Raw genomic sequence first — 16,610 nt, 5'->3', positions numbered from 1 at the left:
GGTAATGGTGTACTACTTGCTCGTTGAAGTGGCAGTGAGAAGAAAAAAAGTCACAGTTTCGCCGCAAGGCCGAAGCAATGAATGCGATAGCAAGGAACTAATGCTATATGAAGTGAGGCTCGCCAATGGATACTCTCAGTTTGAACAGCGCTTCTGTTGCAAAGGCGGCCGAAGCAGCGAAGGAAACTAGCGTGCTTCAAGTGTCGAGCTGTGACACTTGATAGTTCGCGCTCATCTTCTGTTTGTTCGTTTAGCGGCGTCCCTTGAGCTCGAGTGGCTTTCGTACGCTCCGTAACATGAGCGCGGACATCACGGTGAAAGCGGAAACATCCCTCTTCCCCTCAGCACCAGAAAACCGCGCGAGCAGACAGTGGAAGGGCAAGGTTCTCCCTGCGCAAGTATAAGAAGAAGCGAGCGAGCTCGCCGACGACTTTTAAATGCGCCTGTCGCGCTCATAACGCCATCTCGCTGGTAATGAAGAAACGCTTATAAGCGCAGCCATCTCTGAGTCCGTCCAGCGGTAAAGGATGTGTATATAACGCTCGCCGTTACCTACGTGGAGGATCTGCGTTTCGTGGCGTAGTGGCTAGCGCCACTCGCTGCGGAGGAAGAGGTCCCTGGTTCGATTCCGCGCTTCGGAAGCATTTTTCTGTATTATTTTTCTTTGGGTCTTTTAGATATATATACATACTTATACATATACGGTGCATGACGGCGGCGACGGCGACGGCAAAATCCAGCCGAGACTGTCCATATAATTGCTATCGCAATAAAAGTGTTATAAACAGCTTCTCATTCTGTGCATGAGCTGTGTGACCTAATTTGTCTTGAAGTCAATGCTTTTCCCTTTTGTTTTATTATTGTCTTCTGGCGTATCATAAGTCCTGTGAACTGCTGGCACTACATCGTTACCTGTCCCTGCGCTTTACCTAAAACTGTTCCCTAAACGGCAGCTCAGGGCTTCTTGGCAGAACACAAGGAATAGGCACACACCAAATAAACTGTACGTTATCAAGCCGCAACTTGGTAATTGGCTGCCAGTATCAAAGTCACGCCGCATAGAAGTTACACCTACCAGGCTAAGGACAGGGCATACACACAGCACACACTCATACCTACTGTCCGGTGGCGATCCACCTTTGTGTGCGAGATGTGGTGAAGCACTAACCGTGCTTCACATTTTAATACAGTGTAAAGAAGTAGACACGCTTACAAAACAACACTTCCCTTTACCCTACCGACAACAAATACCATTTCACCCATCCATGTTCATCGGTAGGGAACCGGTTTTTAAACCTCAGTCATTGTTTGCAGTTTTGAAAGAAGTTCATAACTTTCATGTCATATACCCAGGCAATCTGTAGCACAACCTGTTGTTGCTGCAGTAGCCAATATAAAGAAAGCACCTGCCTTTGGCCTCAAAGGTCTTGAGGAGGCATTTGTGCTATTTTCCCATTTTGCACTTGTACATACCATGCTCACTAGTAATTCATTCCATACCCATAGATCACATCACGTATCACTGCCATAATTTTATACCCTATACACCCCTTTTAAGCTTCTTTATAGCGCGTGATTTTAGGCCTCTATACAGCCATAATACACCCTGTCGTCGTAATGATTGGTCATCGCTAGCACGCTCTTTGGCCACCCATGGGCCTTGCGCCACAAAACCCCACTAATCGTCATTTATGCATGTTTGTGCATGTGTTTGTAGATGCGCACGCATATATATATATATATTGTCACGTGGTTTATTCACGTACAAACGTGAAGGAACGATGAGGAACGTCGAGGAACGTCGAGGGTCCAAAATCCAAGCAAGCGCAAGCTCGGGTCGCGTGGCTACCACTCACGATGTGGCTTGCTTTCTTGGCTGCTTCGTCGTCGTCTCGTACTCTTCACTACATTGGCCCCTGGTGAATAGCGGAGCCATCCTGGCGACCTAAGGCGCTGTCAGTATAGCGGGGTCGTAATAGGGCTTCAGGCGGCTGACATGGACGATTTCCCGACCACGACGACGTAAATCGTGGGATGCTGTCAGAGGCTCAACCTCATAATTGACAGGAGACGTGCGAGAAAGAATGCGGTAGGGCCCCTGATATCGGGCACGCAATTTCGAGGAAAGGCCAGGAGTGCTCGATGGGATCCAGAGCCAAACGAGGTCACCAGTCGTGAAAGTAGAGAGAGGTCGGTCGGTGTCGTGCCGTAGCTTTTGGTGGCCTTGGTCCTCGGTGGTCAGCGAACGGGCTAATTGTCTGCAATCTTCGGCGTATCTGGCAACGTCAGAAATCGCAGTATATTCAGACGAGTCCGGCGTATAGGGAAGCATAGTGTCCAGCGTGCAGGACGGGTCGCGTCCGTATAAAAGAAAGAAAGGTGAGAAACCGGTGGTCGCGTGCGTTGCGGTGTTGTACGCGTACGTGACGAACGGCAGGACGGTGTCCCAGTTGGTCTGGTCTGATGCCGTGTACATTGTCAACATATCACCGAGTGTGCGATTAAATCGTTCCGTGAGGCCATTCGTCTGCGGATGATATGCGGTGGTCATTCGATGAACGATGTTGCACTGGACGAGCAAGGCCTGAATAGCGTCAGAGAGGAAAACACGCCCTCTGTCGCTCAAAAGTTCACGGGGAGCACCGTGGCGAAGGACAAAGTTGCGTAAGATAAAAAACGCAACCTCTCTTGCGGTAGCCATTGGAAGTGCTGCAGTCTCTGCGTAACGGGTGAGGTGGTCCACGCCAACAATGATCCACCGATTCCCAGAGGAAGTCGGGGGAAGCGGGCCATATAAGTCGATGCCGACGCGGTCGAATGGACGTCCCGGACAAGGTAGAGGCTGAAGTGGACCGGCTGGGCGTTGAGGTGGAGCTTTACGCTGCTGACAAGCAGTACAAGCACGTATGTACTTGCGCACGAACGTGTACATACCGCGCCAGTAGTATCGCTGACGCAAGCGGTTGTAAGTCTTCAGAGCGCCAGCGTGAGCGCTTTGCAGGTCGTTGTGAAAAGCAGTGCAGACTTCTGTGCGCATGTGGCGCGGGATCACTAGCAACCACCTCCGACCGTCAGGTGCGTAATTACGCCGATAGAGGAGGCCGTCGCGGAGTGCGAAATGCGAGGCTTGACGACGGAGAGTTCTTGACGCTGGATGAACCAATGAACCAGTCAGAAAGTCGACGAGTTCGGAGATCCACGCATCCTTGCGTTGCTCCGACGGCATGTCTGCGAAGTCAAGGGGCGTCAAGACAGCTGACTTGGCTGACGGCGAAGCTGTGTCAGGCGGTAACGGTGAGCGGGATAGCGCATCAGCGTCCGAGTGCTTCCGGCCGGATCTGTAGACAACACGAATGTCGTATTCCTGCAGCCGAAGCGCCCAACGACCGAGGCGGCCTGAAGGATCTTTCAGAGATGAGAGCCAACAGAGCGCGTGATGGTCCGTGACTACTTCGAAGGGGCGGCCATAAAGGTACGGACGGAACTTGGTCAAAGCCCAGATTATGGCGAGGCACTCTTTTTCAGTGACTGAGTAGTTGCACTCCGCTTTCTTCAGGGTTCGACTCGCGTAAGCAACAACGTACTCGTCGTATCCTGGTTTCCGTTGAGCCAGTACAGCACCAAGACCGACACCGCTGGCGTCAGTATGGACTTCCGTAGGCGCATTAGGGTCAAAGTGACGGAGTATCGGAGGTGACGTTAATAAGCGCCGTAGCGTCATGAAAGCTTCATCGCACTCTGGTGACCAAGCCGACAGGCCGTTAGAGGCTGTCAGTAGGTTGGTAAGAGGTGCGATGATAGAAGCGAAGTCGCGCACAAATCGACGAAAATATGAGCACAGCCCAATAAAGCTTCGGAGCGTCTTGATGGAATTGGGCTTGGGGTACTCGGCCACGGCACGAAGTTTAGCGGGATCCGGAAGAACGCCTTCCTTGCAGACGACGTGACCTAGTATGGTGAGTTGGCGCGCAGCAAAATGGCACTTCTTGATGTTAAGTTGAAGGCCAGCAGAGGCGAGGCACGTGAGAATAGCGCGAAGACGAACAAGATGAGTCGGAAAATCGCGGGAAAATACAACAATGTCGTCAAGGTAGCACAGGCAGGTATTCCACTTGTGGCCACGAAGGATGTTATCCATCATTCGTTCGAAGGTAGCTGGAGCGTTGCAGAGTCCGAAGGGCATCACCTTGAACTCATAAAGCCCATCGGGAGTAACGAACGCAGTCTTCGGGCGGTCAGGGTCAGCGAGTGGAACTTGCCAATAGCCCGATCGTAAATCCAAGGACGAGAAATATTCTGCTCCTTGCAAGCAATCGAGGGCATCGTCGATGCGTGGCAATGGGTATACATCCTTCCGAGTTATCTTATTCAGGCGGCGGTAGTCGACGCAGAATCTGATAGAGCCATCCTTCTTGCGCACAAGCACGACAGGGGACGACCAGGGGCTCTCAGATGGCTGAATGACTCCGCGCGTGAGCATATCATCGACTTGTTCATTGATAACACGGCGCTCTTCCGCCGAAACGCGATATGGTCGTTGGCGTAAAGGGGCATGACCACCGGTGTCGATGTGGTGCGTGACGCTCGTTGTGCGACCCAGAGATGGCTGACCGCAGTCGAAGGATGAGCGGAACTCTTCTAGAAGGGCCAACAGTTCGCGTCGATGGTCCAATGATAGATCCGGGGACACAGAAGGGTGAAAAATGTCTGACTTCGGAGGTGCCGCAACAGGGGCTGTCATGGCATTCAGCTGGTGGTGAAGTGGGGCTTCAGCGAACTCCAGAAAACGAAGCAGGTCAACGGCATGTATGCTTCCCAAACATTCCCCGCGAAGTAGACGAACGGGCGAGGTGCGCAAGTTGGCAATCGGCATGATGGTAGCGCCGGATTCGACGGTGAGTACGGCAAACGGCAGTCGTAGGGCGTGGCGGCGGAGAAACAGCTCTGACGGGGCGAACAGGACAGCGCCGTCAGGAGCGGCCGGACAAGTCAAGGCGACAAGGGTGGACGTGTTTGGGGCTACGTCAGCGTCGGCAGCAATGACAAGTTTACATGCGTCAGATATGGTAGGCCCCGAAACAGAAGATTGCAGCGGCGCAAGGGCGACTTCTGCTCGGGCGCAATCTATGATGGCGCGATGACGTGAAAGGAAGTCCCAGCCGAGGATAACGTCGTGAGAGCAGGACGGCAGCACGAAAAAACTCAATGACGTAAAGTTCGCCTTGAATATTAACGCGCGCGGTGCACACGGCTGAAGGTGCTATGAACTGCGAGTTCGCAGTGCGTAGCATGAGTCCTGAGAGCGACGTGGTCACTTTTTTTAACTGGCGGCAGAGGCTCTCGCAGATTACGGAAACGGCGGCCCCGGTATCAATTAGCGCTTGGGCCGTGGTCCCTTCAACATTGACGTCGATAACGTTTTGCGGCGAAAAAGACGGAGGCCTTGGGCAGTTCGCTTCGCATGCAGTTCTTGCCTCCGGAACTGCAGCGATCAGTTTCCCTCTTGCGCAGCAGGTCGGCGACGCATAGGTGACAGGGAGCGTCGCCGAGGGGACGGTGACCGGTGGGTGTCGTTGGGTCGTTGATCACGGGCATACTCCGGTGGCGACCGGGACGACGGCGCGACCGGCCTGCCGTCGGCGTCGAAGTGAGGAGGGGCGTAGTTTGGGGGCGACCTGGACGACGACGCAACTGGCATGCCCACGGCGTCGAATGTTGGAGGAACCAGGCGACAGTGGCGAGCGACGTGGCCGGCGAGGCCACAGGAGAAACAGATGGGCCGATTGTCCGGGGTTCGCCACGCTTCGGAGCGGCGGAAAGACGGAGCCGAGGGGTTTGGAATGGGCGGCGACGAAGCATACGCGGATGTTGGCAAGACATGGGGCGGCGTAAGTGGTCGAGGTGGAGCGTAAGGCATAGATTGGTGATACGCGGTGGTCGCCAAGGCATGGGACGGCATCAGTGGTCGAGGTGGAGCAGAGGGCATGCGCTGCTGAGGGGGCCGCGCAGCAACGGCGGCGTAGGTAAGCGGCGCAGTGACGGGCGGTTGTTGGAACATGGGTGGGAGAGCCTCAGCAACTTGCGTCCGAATGGCTTGCTGAATGCCCGGAGCCAGAGGATGCGCCGGCTCGTGAGTGAGCGGCAGTAAGGACAGCTGGCGTGCGACTTCTTCACGGATGAAGTCTTTGATCGTGGGCTGGAGAGTCGGCTGAGTGGCCGGAGGGACAGCTAGCTGCAAGCTGGAGAGCGTGTCGGGGGTCGGGAGGGCCTGACGGGCGATCGCGCGCTGCCTGCGCAATTCGTCGAAACTCTGACAGAGGGAAACTAGCGCAGCGACTGTGGTGGGATTCCGCGCGAGCAGCAGCTGGAAGGCGCCGTCCTCGATGCCCTTCAAGATGTGGTTGATTTTGACCTCCTCAGGCATAGCGGGGTCGACGCGGGTGCACAGATGGAGGACATCCTCGATGTAACCCGTGTAGGTCTCACCCGGTTGTTGTGCACGCTGACGCAAGCGCTGCTCGGCGAGAAGCTTGCGAGCCGCAGGCCGTCCAAAGACGTCCTTGATAGCAGTCTTGAAAGCTGACCAAGATGGAAGCTCGGCCTCGTGGTTGTGATACCACAGTTGGGCTATGTCGGCAAGGTAGAATTGCACATACCCAAGCTTCATTGGATCGTCCCATCTGTTGCTGGCGCCGACTTTGTCATACCTCGACAGCCACTCGTCCACGTCCGATTCACCGGAGCCCGAGAAGATGGGGGGGTCCCGCTGAGGATACACGGCGCCACAAGTGACGTGGACAGCCGAAGGGCCAGGCTGGGAAGGAGTCTCGGTGGCCATGTTGGTATCACGAAGGGGGGGAAGCTTACGGGAGCGAAGATCCAGGGTCGTAGGGGAAACCCACGTACCTCCACCAAATGTCACGTGGTTTATTCACGTACAAACGTGAAGGAACGATGAGGAACGTCGAGGAACGTCGAGGGTCCAAAATCCAAGCAAGCGCAAGCTCGGGTCGCGTGGCTACCACTCACGATGTGGCTTGCTTTCTTGGCTGCTTCGTCGTCGTCTCGTACTCTTCACTACAATATATATATATATATATATATATTATATATATATATATATATGCGCATACAAAATGTGAAAATTTCAAAGGGGGGGGGGGGGGCTTGAACCCTTGAAACTACACACCCCTGGCCATGCCATTGGTCGGCGTTTATGTTGGGGAATCTAGAGCTGGATTGAATTATAGCACATACTTTACGAGCCTAGTAGCAGTGCAGGATCATTGCAGGTATATCCGTTTTGTGTTTTGTGCTGTTTATCGTCTGTTGTGCTCTGATGGCTGTCTCCTTATATAACATTGATAATGTCTTGCTGCAGGCATCCCATACCGAAGAGGCTACCTGCTGTATGGGCCCCCAGGCTGTGGCAAAAGCAGTTTCATGTGAGTTACTGTCCTGGAAGTGCCAGGAGTTCTGCAATGGCAGGATTTGTGCAGTAACAGCTCTTACACGAACCGCCCTTGTGCGTGAAGCAGGGAAAGCTTTCTCTTGCAGAGACAGTTATGAAGAGTTACCGTGATGGTGTCCATGACAGTATGTTAATTCCTGGAATAGCTTTGAAAGCATTGCTTACCACCTTCATTTAGCATAAGGGAGGTCACAAATGGCAAGCTGTCAATCCTAAACGTAATGACACTCATTTAATTATTGCTACTTGGCTGGAGGGGCTTCAGCCTCATAACACTCAGTGATTACCACTCCTGCGCCAAGTGCGCCAAAGTGCGCCAAATCGGATTTACTGCGCCATTCTGATAATATCGATGGAAATTGGGCCAAACTGAGCCAGAGTCTAGGATTTGGGTATGTCTATCACTGGCAATCGCACCGCCGGCGCCTCAAAACATGTGCAGCTTGACCTTGGGCCGCCAAAGTCACAGCCAAGGACCAAGAATTATTCCGCTGAATAAACAGCACTCGAGCGTGCGTCCCGAGGAAGCCACGATGCCATGCACGGTGCCGACACAGCTTCTGCTGTGCAAGTCGGCTCGATGGCAAAACACGCTCTCCGCGGAGGCTCGTGATGTCTAGGCCAATAGGTAGCGAGATAGTGTGGCAGCGATGCATCGGCGGACATCGTCTGTTCCAGAAACGCTGCTGGTAGCTCGTTTCATGCGTTGCACGGCACGTAATTAAAGCAATGTTCAGTAATAACTACACGCCTGCCGCTAAAATGGCTGCTGCTTCTGTTTCCGGACATCGCAGAATGAAATCTGGAGACGCTAACAATAGGTATATGGGAAAGTATCGAATTTTCCTTGCTTTGCCTCCATGAAAGAGCACGTGAATTGTGGGAACACATTGACACTTTTCCTCAAGTATACTTTATCCATGGATTTTCATCCAGAAGAGCTTTTTTGTAGAGCTGTGCGAATAGCAAAATTTTGGGTGCGAAGCGAATTCGAATAATAAAGATTGAGTGCGAATCGAATCGAATAATTTCGAATAATTTTCGAATATTTCTCAAACATTTTTCGAATAATTCGAAGTGTAATTACAGAAAAAGTTGCAGAGAAGCCCTAAGTATGTTCTTGTGAGATCGCAACATGAAAGTGTTTCTTTTCGCTAAATTGATGAAGCGCTGGTGGGGTCATATTTCATAGTTGTCTTTCTTATCAAGAGTGAGGCAATGTAGAGGCCGAATTGTATTTATGTACAGTAGAATCTCGATGATACGATCACGGCTAATACGAATTTCGGGATGATACGAATTTTTCTGTGGTCCCGGCCAAGGCCCATTAATTTACAACGTGCTTGAGTACGGTTGTTACGAACTGATTTTTGACCCGCGTCGTTTGATACGAATAAACGCCGCCCCACCCAACGCAACGTTGGCCCCACCGACGGCCGCGGAAGATAGCAGCGTGCACTTACGGCGCTGGAATGCGTGCGGCGCCGCCGGTTTGGCACGTTGCCAGCGCCGCCGGCGAGCAGCGCGCGACAGCCTCCAAGATCTGCGTGTATCGGAGGCCGGAGTGTGCCTTTTGCTTTCTCTTGAAGATTACAGATGGCGCTGGCCACGTTTTTTTTTTTTTTTCTTGGTGCGGAGGCAGGCCGGCAGGCGGAGACGCCGGAGAGGGAGAGGCACGGCCCGCGGGAGCTTCTTTCTTCTATGCGTGCCGTCGGACAGAGTGGTTGTGGTTGCTGTGCTCGAGCCCGCGTTCTTGCTTTGTTGTGATAGTGCCTTTTTTGCCGAGTGGCAGCAAGCTATGTCTCGCAAGCGGAAAGCCCTCTCCTTTAAGGAGAAACTGGACATTCTTCGAAAGGTCGATGAGGATCCCAAAAGAAAACGCACGGAGTTGGCTAAGGAGCTAGGCCTCGCAACGTCGACATTAAGCACAATTGTTGGACAGCGGGACTCAATAATGAAGAATGTGCTTTCATTTAACGTCAACGCGAGGCAAGCGAAGACAGCCCAACACGTGAAGCTTGAAGAAGCTCTTCTGACCTGGTTTAAGGAGGTTACTGCAGCTGGTGTGAACATCGATGGCAAAGTGTTGCGTGAGAAAGCCGACGAGATCGCACTTGCTCTGCGCATCGACGGATTTCAGGCCTCAGGTGGGTGGCTGCACCGTTTCAAGACGAGACACGGTCTCGTTTACAAAAGCGTCTGTGGGGAAACGAAGAAGGCTGACGAGACCGTTGTTAGCGACTGGCTCGCGAAGCTGCAGTCACTCATCTCTGGGTATGAGCCTCGTGATGTTTTTAACGCAGACGAGGCTGGCCTGTTTTTTAACCTTCAGCCTGAGAAGAGCCTTTGCTTAAAAGGCGAAGCGTGCCAAGGAGGCAAGAAAAGCAAAGAGCGAATAACGGTGCTTTTGTGCTGTAACGCCGAGGGGTCGGAGAAACTTAAGCTGACGGTAATTGGCAAATCCCAAAAGCCTCGGTGTTTCAAGCGCGAGAGCCATTTGCCGTGCGTCTATCGCGCAAACAAAAAGGCGTGGATGACGGCGGCCCTGTTCGAAGAATTTCTGTCGCTCCTTGACAGAAGGATGGCCTGCAAGAATCGGAAGATTGTTTTGATTCTTGACCAGTGCGCCGCCCACCCGAGGCAAGTAACGCTCCAAAACGTCAAACTGATCTTTTTGCCCGCGAACACGACGACGCACCTGCAACCGCTTGACGCTGGAATAATAAAAAACCTCAAGCATCATTTCAAGGGCCTTCTTGTGCGCCGCCTACTTGCCAATATTGACAGAAAACACGAAGGCGACCTGCGAATAAGCCTCCTGGACGCCATCCATTTTATCGCTATGGCTTGGGATCGAGTAACGCCGACTACCATAGCAAACTGCTTTGCGAAATGCGGCTTCTTCAGGAGTTCCGAAGAGGTGCCCTCAGAGCAGGAAGAGCCAATTGAGGGTTGGGAACTGCTTGATGCTGGGTGTACAGCTGAAGACTTCTGCACGGCGGATGACAACCTCGCCACTTGTGGTGCGCGCACGGTGGAGGATATTGTTGAGGAGGCCACATGCGAGGTTGCCGATTCCAGCGATGATGGCGACAACATAGACGAGGGCGATGGTGAAGGACCACCACCGGCGGCTGAAACGCTGCACGCGCTCGACGTCCTGAGGCGTGCTATGGCCGCTGATGAAATCAGCGACGACACGTGCACGCGTTTTTACGGATTTCAAAGAAGTCTGCTGAGTGACTTCGCGAAAAAAAAGAAGCAGAAAGACATTAGAGATTTTTTCTGCAAGAAATAAATGTTTTTTTTATGTGTTCCTAAAAATGAGTTTGCCTCTGACTGTTAATATAGCTAGTTTTACATGTGTTTCGGTGATACGAATTTCGGCTAATACGAATATTTTTCGTGACCCCGCGGGATTCGTATCATCGAGATTCTACTGTACATGATTTGGTGCAACCAAAGTGTTGCCGACAACACTTTACACGTGATAGGCAGAGATGCCATTTCCTCAGCCTCTCCACCTCTTTCAACTGCTGTGGAAGACCAACTGATGTGGCGGACAAGGGTGTGCTCCCTTCAAGTTTGGAGTTCCAAATCTGCCAAGTAGACGTCGATATATAAGAACATCTGAAATTTTGGATGCTAAAAAGCTTCGGCGTCCGATTTTTCGGACTTCCTGCCCAAATTTCAGGTCCAAAACAGCATTAATTGAGCCCCCAACTCTGCCACATCTTTCATCTCCATGTTGGAACCAGCGTTTTCTTGAGTTAATACATTTGCGACCGTAGCGGAGCTTGAAAGGCAGCTTTGCCGCAATAGGGGGGTGTGATGAGGTGAAGCATATTGAAAATCTAGGGACCATTTTCAACCGGACTTTGTCTCTTGGCTAAGTTCGACCGTAACAGAGCTTGAAAGACAGCTTTGCCGCAATACGAGAGTGTAATGAGGTGAAGCATATTAAAAATCTGAAGGGGTCACTTTCAACCGGACGTTGACTGCATTTGTCTTTGGGAAGTTCGAATTGTTCGAATAGTAAAATTTCAGTGCGAATCGAATCGAATAGCAAACACTATTCGAAAAATATTCGAAATTTCGAATATTCGCACACCCCTACTTTTTTGTAATTTCTTCAACCAGTGCATCCGGGTTATTAATCGCTCTTGCAATATACCCCATAAAAGGCCCTGCCCTTTCGAACTTGTGAGTGCTAGGGTCCCAATTGGAATTGTTCGCTTTGGTTTTTTTTTTTAAATGTCATCTCATTAATAAAAGCATACTTTCTGGTCGAAGCAGCCAGGTAATTCGGTTTTAATATGCGCAGCTGTCAGTAACGGGCCCGTCGCTGACGGCCCTGGTGTCGGAAGGCCTACTGTGAAGCTGCTACGCCATGTAGCAGCTTCCACGCCTTGCTTTCACACGTCCACGCCTTGCTTTCGAGGGTCAATAGCTGATGGTTAAAAAAAGATATCTGTTTCGCTCAAGGGCGAAGCAATGAGTGCGATACCAACTAATTGTATTGTTGTACGAAGTAAGGCTAGCAGCTAACTCCTTGGGATTCGATCTCGCGTAACTAACCAAAACGCTGGTTTACGGGAGTATTGCCGCTCCAGAGACCGAAGCTGTTTTTGCACTGTCAGTTTTCTAAATGCAAAGTAAGCATTGAGAGCACAGCAAGTTTCCAAGCCGTCTCCTGATACCTCAAGATAGTGCGTGCACTAGCGACTGCACTCTTCGAGCAATGCAGCCTCCCCCCCCACCTTCCCTGCCCTGGTGTTCCTTCAGGCTCCTTATGAAAGACGAGCGGGGTGTTTCCTCTCTGATGAGCAATTGACGGCAGGCCTCACACGTGGGGGGATGTTATCGCATGTGACCTCCGTGCGACGGAGACAGCCGGCTTGTTTCATCTCTGCTTCAGCCGCATTCGTTGCCAGCACTCACGAATTTTCGCTCATGGTTAGAACATACGATGCGCAGGTTGATGTTATCAATTTGGACTATATGCGTGAAAAGACGGCAGCAGTGGCGGCAAAAACACATCGAGAGTGTCAATATGATTGCTGTTAATGTTCAATACACAATATTAATGTGAAAGCCTTAGATGCCTCATCAAACACTAAAATTTACCGTCGGCGTCGACAGTGTCAACACGAGTGATGCATAAAATCATGTGATGACGTCATCATGATGTCATAAATCGCCAAAACTTGTGATGATCATGACGTCATGCACCTTGACGTGCTGTGATGACGTCATCACATGACATCATCGCTTTGCACTGTCTCCATGATCGGTGCGCTGATCATGGAGGCAGTGCAGAACCAGGTGAGGTGCAGAAAGCTTTCAGAGAGGGCCGGGAGAAGATCAATACATCGAGTGGGAAGAAAAAGAAGAACGTGACTTTTGCCTTTGAGTCGTCTTAGGCGAATGCTGTCTTTTGCTTACGCCTGTATCCATTTGAAACTGAAGATGCCATGATTGCTGCAAGGTGCATACACGTTCGCATATATTCGTATATAGAGACAACAGTGCCAGAAATCCAAGCCAACAATAATAGCCATAGCTCTCATGTGAAATGTTTGTCACTCTCTCACTCTCTTGGCTGTGGCAATGTGATTCGCCGTGAGATCGGGCTATAGGTGGCAGCACCGTCGCCGCGCAAGTGTGGATAGGCGGTTGTCGGTGCGTATACAAACGCACACAACAGTGCTTCGTTGTAAGTGATTTAACCCAATTTCTGGCGAACGAAATGCGTTTACTGCAGCTTTCTGGCAATACAGTAGACTCCCGTTAAGACGAACTCGAAGGGACCGCGGTCATCTGTTCGTCTTATCAGGAGTTCGGCTTATAAGAAGTGCCCCCAAAAAGAGACATGCTAATATGCCAAGTGCATCCAAATATGTTACTTGAAACGCTGAATGCAGTAGACTTACAATGTGGGGCAAAAAGACAAGAAAAAGCATTTATTTGGCTCATCTAGATAAAGACTATGCCTTCAAGCAGAGTATTTACACGAATCTTACGAGCACCTGATTTTCACGTGTTCAAAAATAAAAATGCTCGTGAAGATATTTGCTACCACATTTTAATGATAAAACTGTAACACGCTCCTATGTTGACGATTAGAAAAAAAAATTAAGAGACAAGCACAATTTTCCTTCAAAGAATGTAAAATTTATTGTCCTGGCAGTTAGTTTTCTTCTGTGAGCCTGTTTTGCTGGCTCTAAGATCACTTCTGGATACGCCTCGGTCGCGTGCTGTTGCCTTGACAAAGTCATTATACGCTGAGTTGCTTAAGAAAGTTTGCAAGGTTTTCTTCGAGGTCCGGATATTTTCCCGTTTTCGGCCCGTAGTAACTTTTCCTGATCGACGTGCAGCTGAAGATATCCCATCGGGCTACTCAGGGTCACAAGCCTCGCCACGGAAAAGACACGACGCAGCTATATTCACTGTGCAAAATAGCCTTCCTTTGTCGTGCGCTTCCATAATCAAAATGGCTCATCACAATTTGCACTTCACTGGGAACAGATAGAACGCGTACAGGTCCTACGCGAACCAACGCGAATTGACCACAAAATACATGTGCTCGGCCGCCATTGTGTGATGGCGATGACAATGCACCTGACCCCTCTGACGGGAGTGCGCCGCGATCGTGGTTTCGGTTTCGTACTCGATTGTATGCCCAGACCATTTTTGTTCCTGGTGTCGCTTTCTTTTTTTTTTTCCCACTCCCCTTGCGTTTGCCCCTCCGACCACGGCGGAGGGGACCCAAGCTCTTGTGTTGTTCTGTTCTCGTTTGTACTCCAGCTGGGAAGCCGAAGAACGGGGGGGGGGGGGGGTGAATACAAAAGGACGCAATGGCTTGGGGGTCCAAGTTGTAAATCCCCCACTCTTTTTGTTGCTTTCATTGCTGATAAAGCCCACACCTCCCCCATCTACAGGCTGGGGGTGAGAGGGAATACTGGCTTTATCCACTGACCGGTCTTCTTCGTTTATCTCGCGCCCTCCGCGTTGCGATTTACTTCGCGTCTTTGCTCCAGGAAGTGCTTTTTTTCATCTTTTTGCTTTTTCTCGGTCGCCTGAATGCCCCACCAAGACCTAAGTGTTCGTTTCGCAGAATCGCTAGCGTTGTTGATCATCGCGAAAGTTCGTCTTAACAGAAGAGTACAGTTGGGTGGTTCGTCTTAAGCGAATTTTTTTTGCACTGAGTCTATGGGAAACCAAACAAATGGTCCCGTGTTGTTCGGTATAAGCGAGAATTCGTCTTAACCGAGTTCGTCTTAACGGGAGTTCACTGTATGTGCGCTCTTCATTCGCGAATTAAAGCACGAAGCGCGCCGAACGTTACTATTACTTGTGAGAGAAGCACATTCTGCCAACGAACGGGTTGCTCGTCTTGGGAAACAGTCGGCGTTTTCGCAATAGATGACGTTTTCTTGTTGTTTTATTTGTACATGTTTACCTTGTGTTCTGCCTACTATGCACTGCTGTAGCGCGACTGAATTAAATATTTACTTCTTGTTCATCTGGATACCCCCAACAAAAAGAAAGCCCATATTCCTGCACAATGGGTTCAAATAGCACTTTGTGCACTGCGTGCTCAAATATTCATCGGCATTTCTTATTCAGTTCTCCATGAAATGTAGGACAGTTGATAGGTTTACTGAGGAAATGTACGTGGCTGAGAGCGCTTCAGCACTATGGAGACGTTTAACACGCACACGCTTGCTTTTATTCCAGTAACAGTACAGAAAGGTAATGTACAGCACGGAACTTTCTTGATTGATTACTTGCACGACAGTAATGGAACAAAGGCCCGGTTATTTCACGGGACCAAAGTGCGTTTTTTCATGTGAATAATGTCTGCTGCCTTCCGTCAGTCTATAAAAACGCGACACAAACGCTAAAGATAATATAAAGAAAAAAAAAGTGACTTCACGTGAAATTACTACAACATAAATCTAAACTACGCTGTTTGGATTAATTTTGACCATCAGGGCTTTTAACGCATACCTTAATCTAAGTACACGGTGTTTTTGCATAAATTTCGCCACAAGTAAAAATTGCGCAGGGCAACTCAGTTTTGCGATTTTCATGTCATTGCATTTTCTGTTCTTTTTTAAGGGACAGTTTAAGTACCGAAGTGTCAAACGTGACTTGACAGAAATATTTCTCTGTAGTGGGACCAGAACTGTACACAACTAAAGCTTTTCACGTAACCTATAAACGAAAGTCCCAAAGTTATACACCTAACCACAACGCCCAAGTGCATGCGAGCCCTTTCTTTACCGCCGAGCCGCTAAAAGGCTATATTCACATGAGATTTAATGCTTCTCATCTTTAGGACAACGCCAAATGCATTTTGCAATGAGCTTGAACCACAGAGCGGCCCCTACACTGATATGACTCGCGTGAACGGAGGGTACGACAACCACACACAGCACTCTCAACAAGTGCACTCACTGATCTTATTACAATACATATATAGCCGATCAAGGCCAAATGCTTCTTTACGTCGTGTTCGGCATACGTACGGGTGGTTAAAGTGCACTGACGCAACAAAACAAACCGCCTTTTGAGGACCTGCATGACGTACGCGCACATGTGAACACAACATGGCTAGCAGACGACGCATGGAGCAATCCACACTAGGCGCGATTCAGCCAGAATCCGCCAGGCGGCGACTCCGCTCGATCTCGCGGCCAATAGCATGGGCACAGAAGATTGCTGTTCACCTTGGCTAAACTAAATGTTAGCTAACGTTGCCATTTAAAAGAAGGCCTTTCGCATATCCCATAAATGGGTCATTTCAGCAGAGGATTTGACGTCAGCTTTGCAGAAACACAATGACACTGATATACAGAATGACGGAAATCTGGAAGCCAATTGTGAAATATAGAGTTTTTGTTCCACAGTCATGTTTTAACACATGGTGGCCATGTGAGGCACTTCACGAAAAAGATATTTGAGACCAGTCACCTCTGTAGCTTGTGAACATACTTATTAAGAAGATAAAAAATATGGGGCGAAGACAGACATATGCGGGCCCTGGGCCGCTAGCAAGAGGTCCATGCGGCCCGCGGCTAGCTTGTTTGAGACCCCTGGCTTACAGTGTACAACTGCTCATAGGCGTGCGCAC

At 50.3% G+C, this 16,610-nt stretch overlaps 1 protein-coding gene across 1 annotated transcript in view; it reads left to right on the top strand.

Annotated features, from left to right (window-relative positions):
- The window catches only part of LOC119386523 (mitochondrial chaperone BCS1), a 90,502-nt gene that overhangs the window by 18,653 nt on the left and 55,239 nt on the right, over positions 1-16,610 (top strand). The window contains exon 6 of the mRNA XM_037653788.2: positions 7,382-7,445. Within this exon, the coding sequence (XP_037509716.1) occupies positions 7,382-7,445 (64 nt within the window). The remainder of the gene's footprint in view (positions 1-7,381; positions 7,446-16,610) is intronic.

The sequence above is a fragment of the Rhipicephalus sanguineus genome, chromosome 3 (genome assembly GCF_013339695.2).
Source record: "Rhipicephalus sanguineus isolate Rsan-2018 chromosome 3, BIME_Rsan_1.4, whole genome shotgun sequence".
Lineage (NCBI taxonomy): Eukaryota > Metazoa > Arthropoda > Arachnida > Ixodida > Ixodidae > Rhipicephalus > Rhipicephalus sanguineus.
This window is presented reverse-complemented; position numbering and strand designations above follow the sequence as displayed.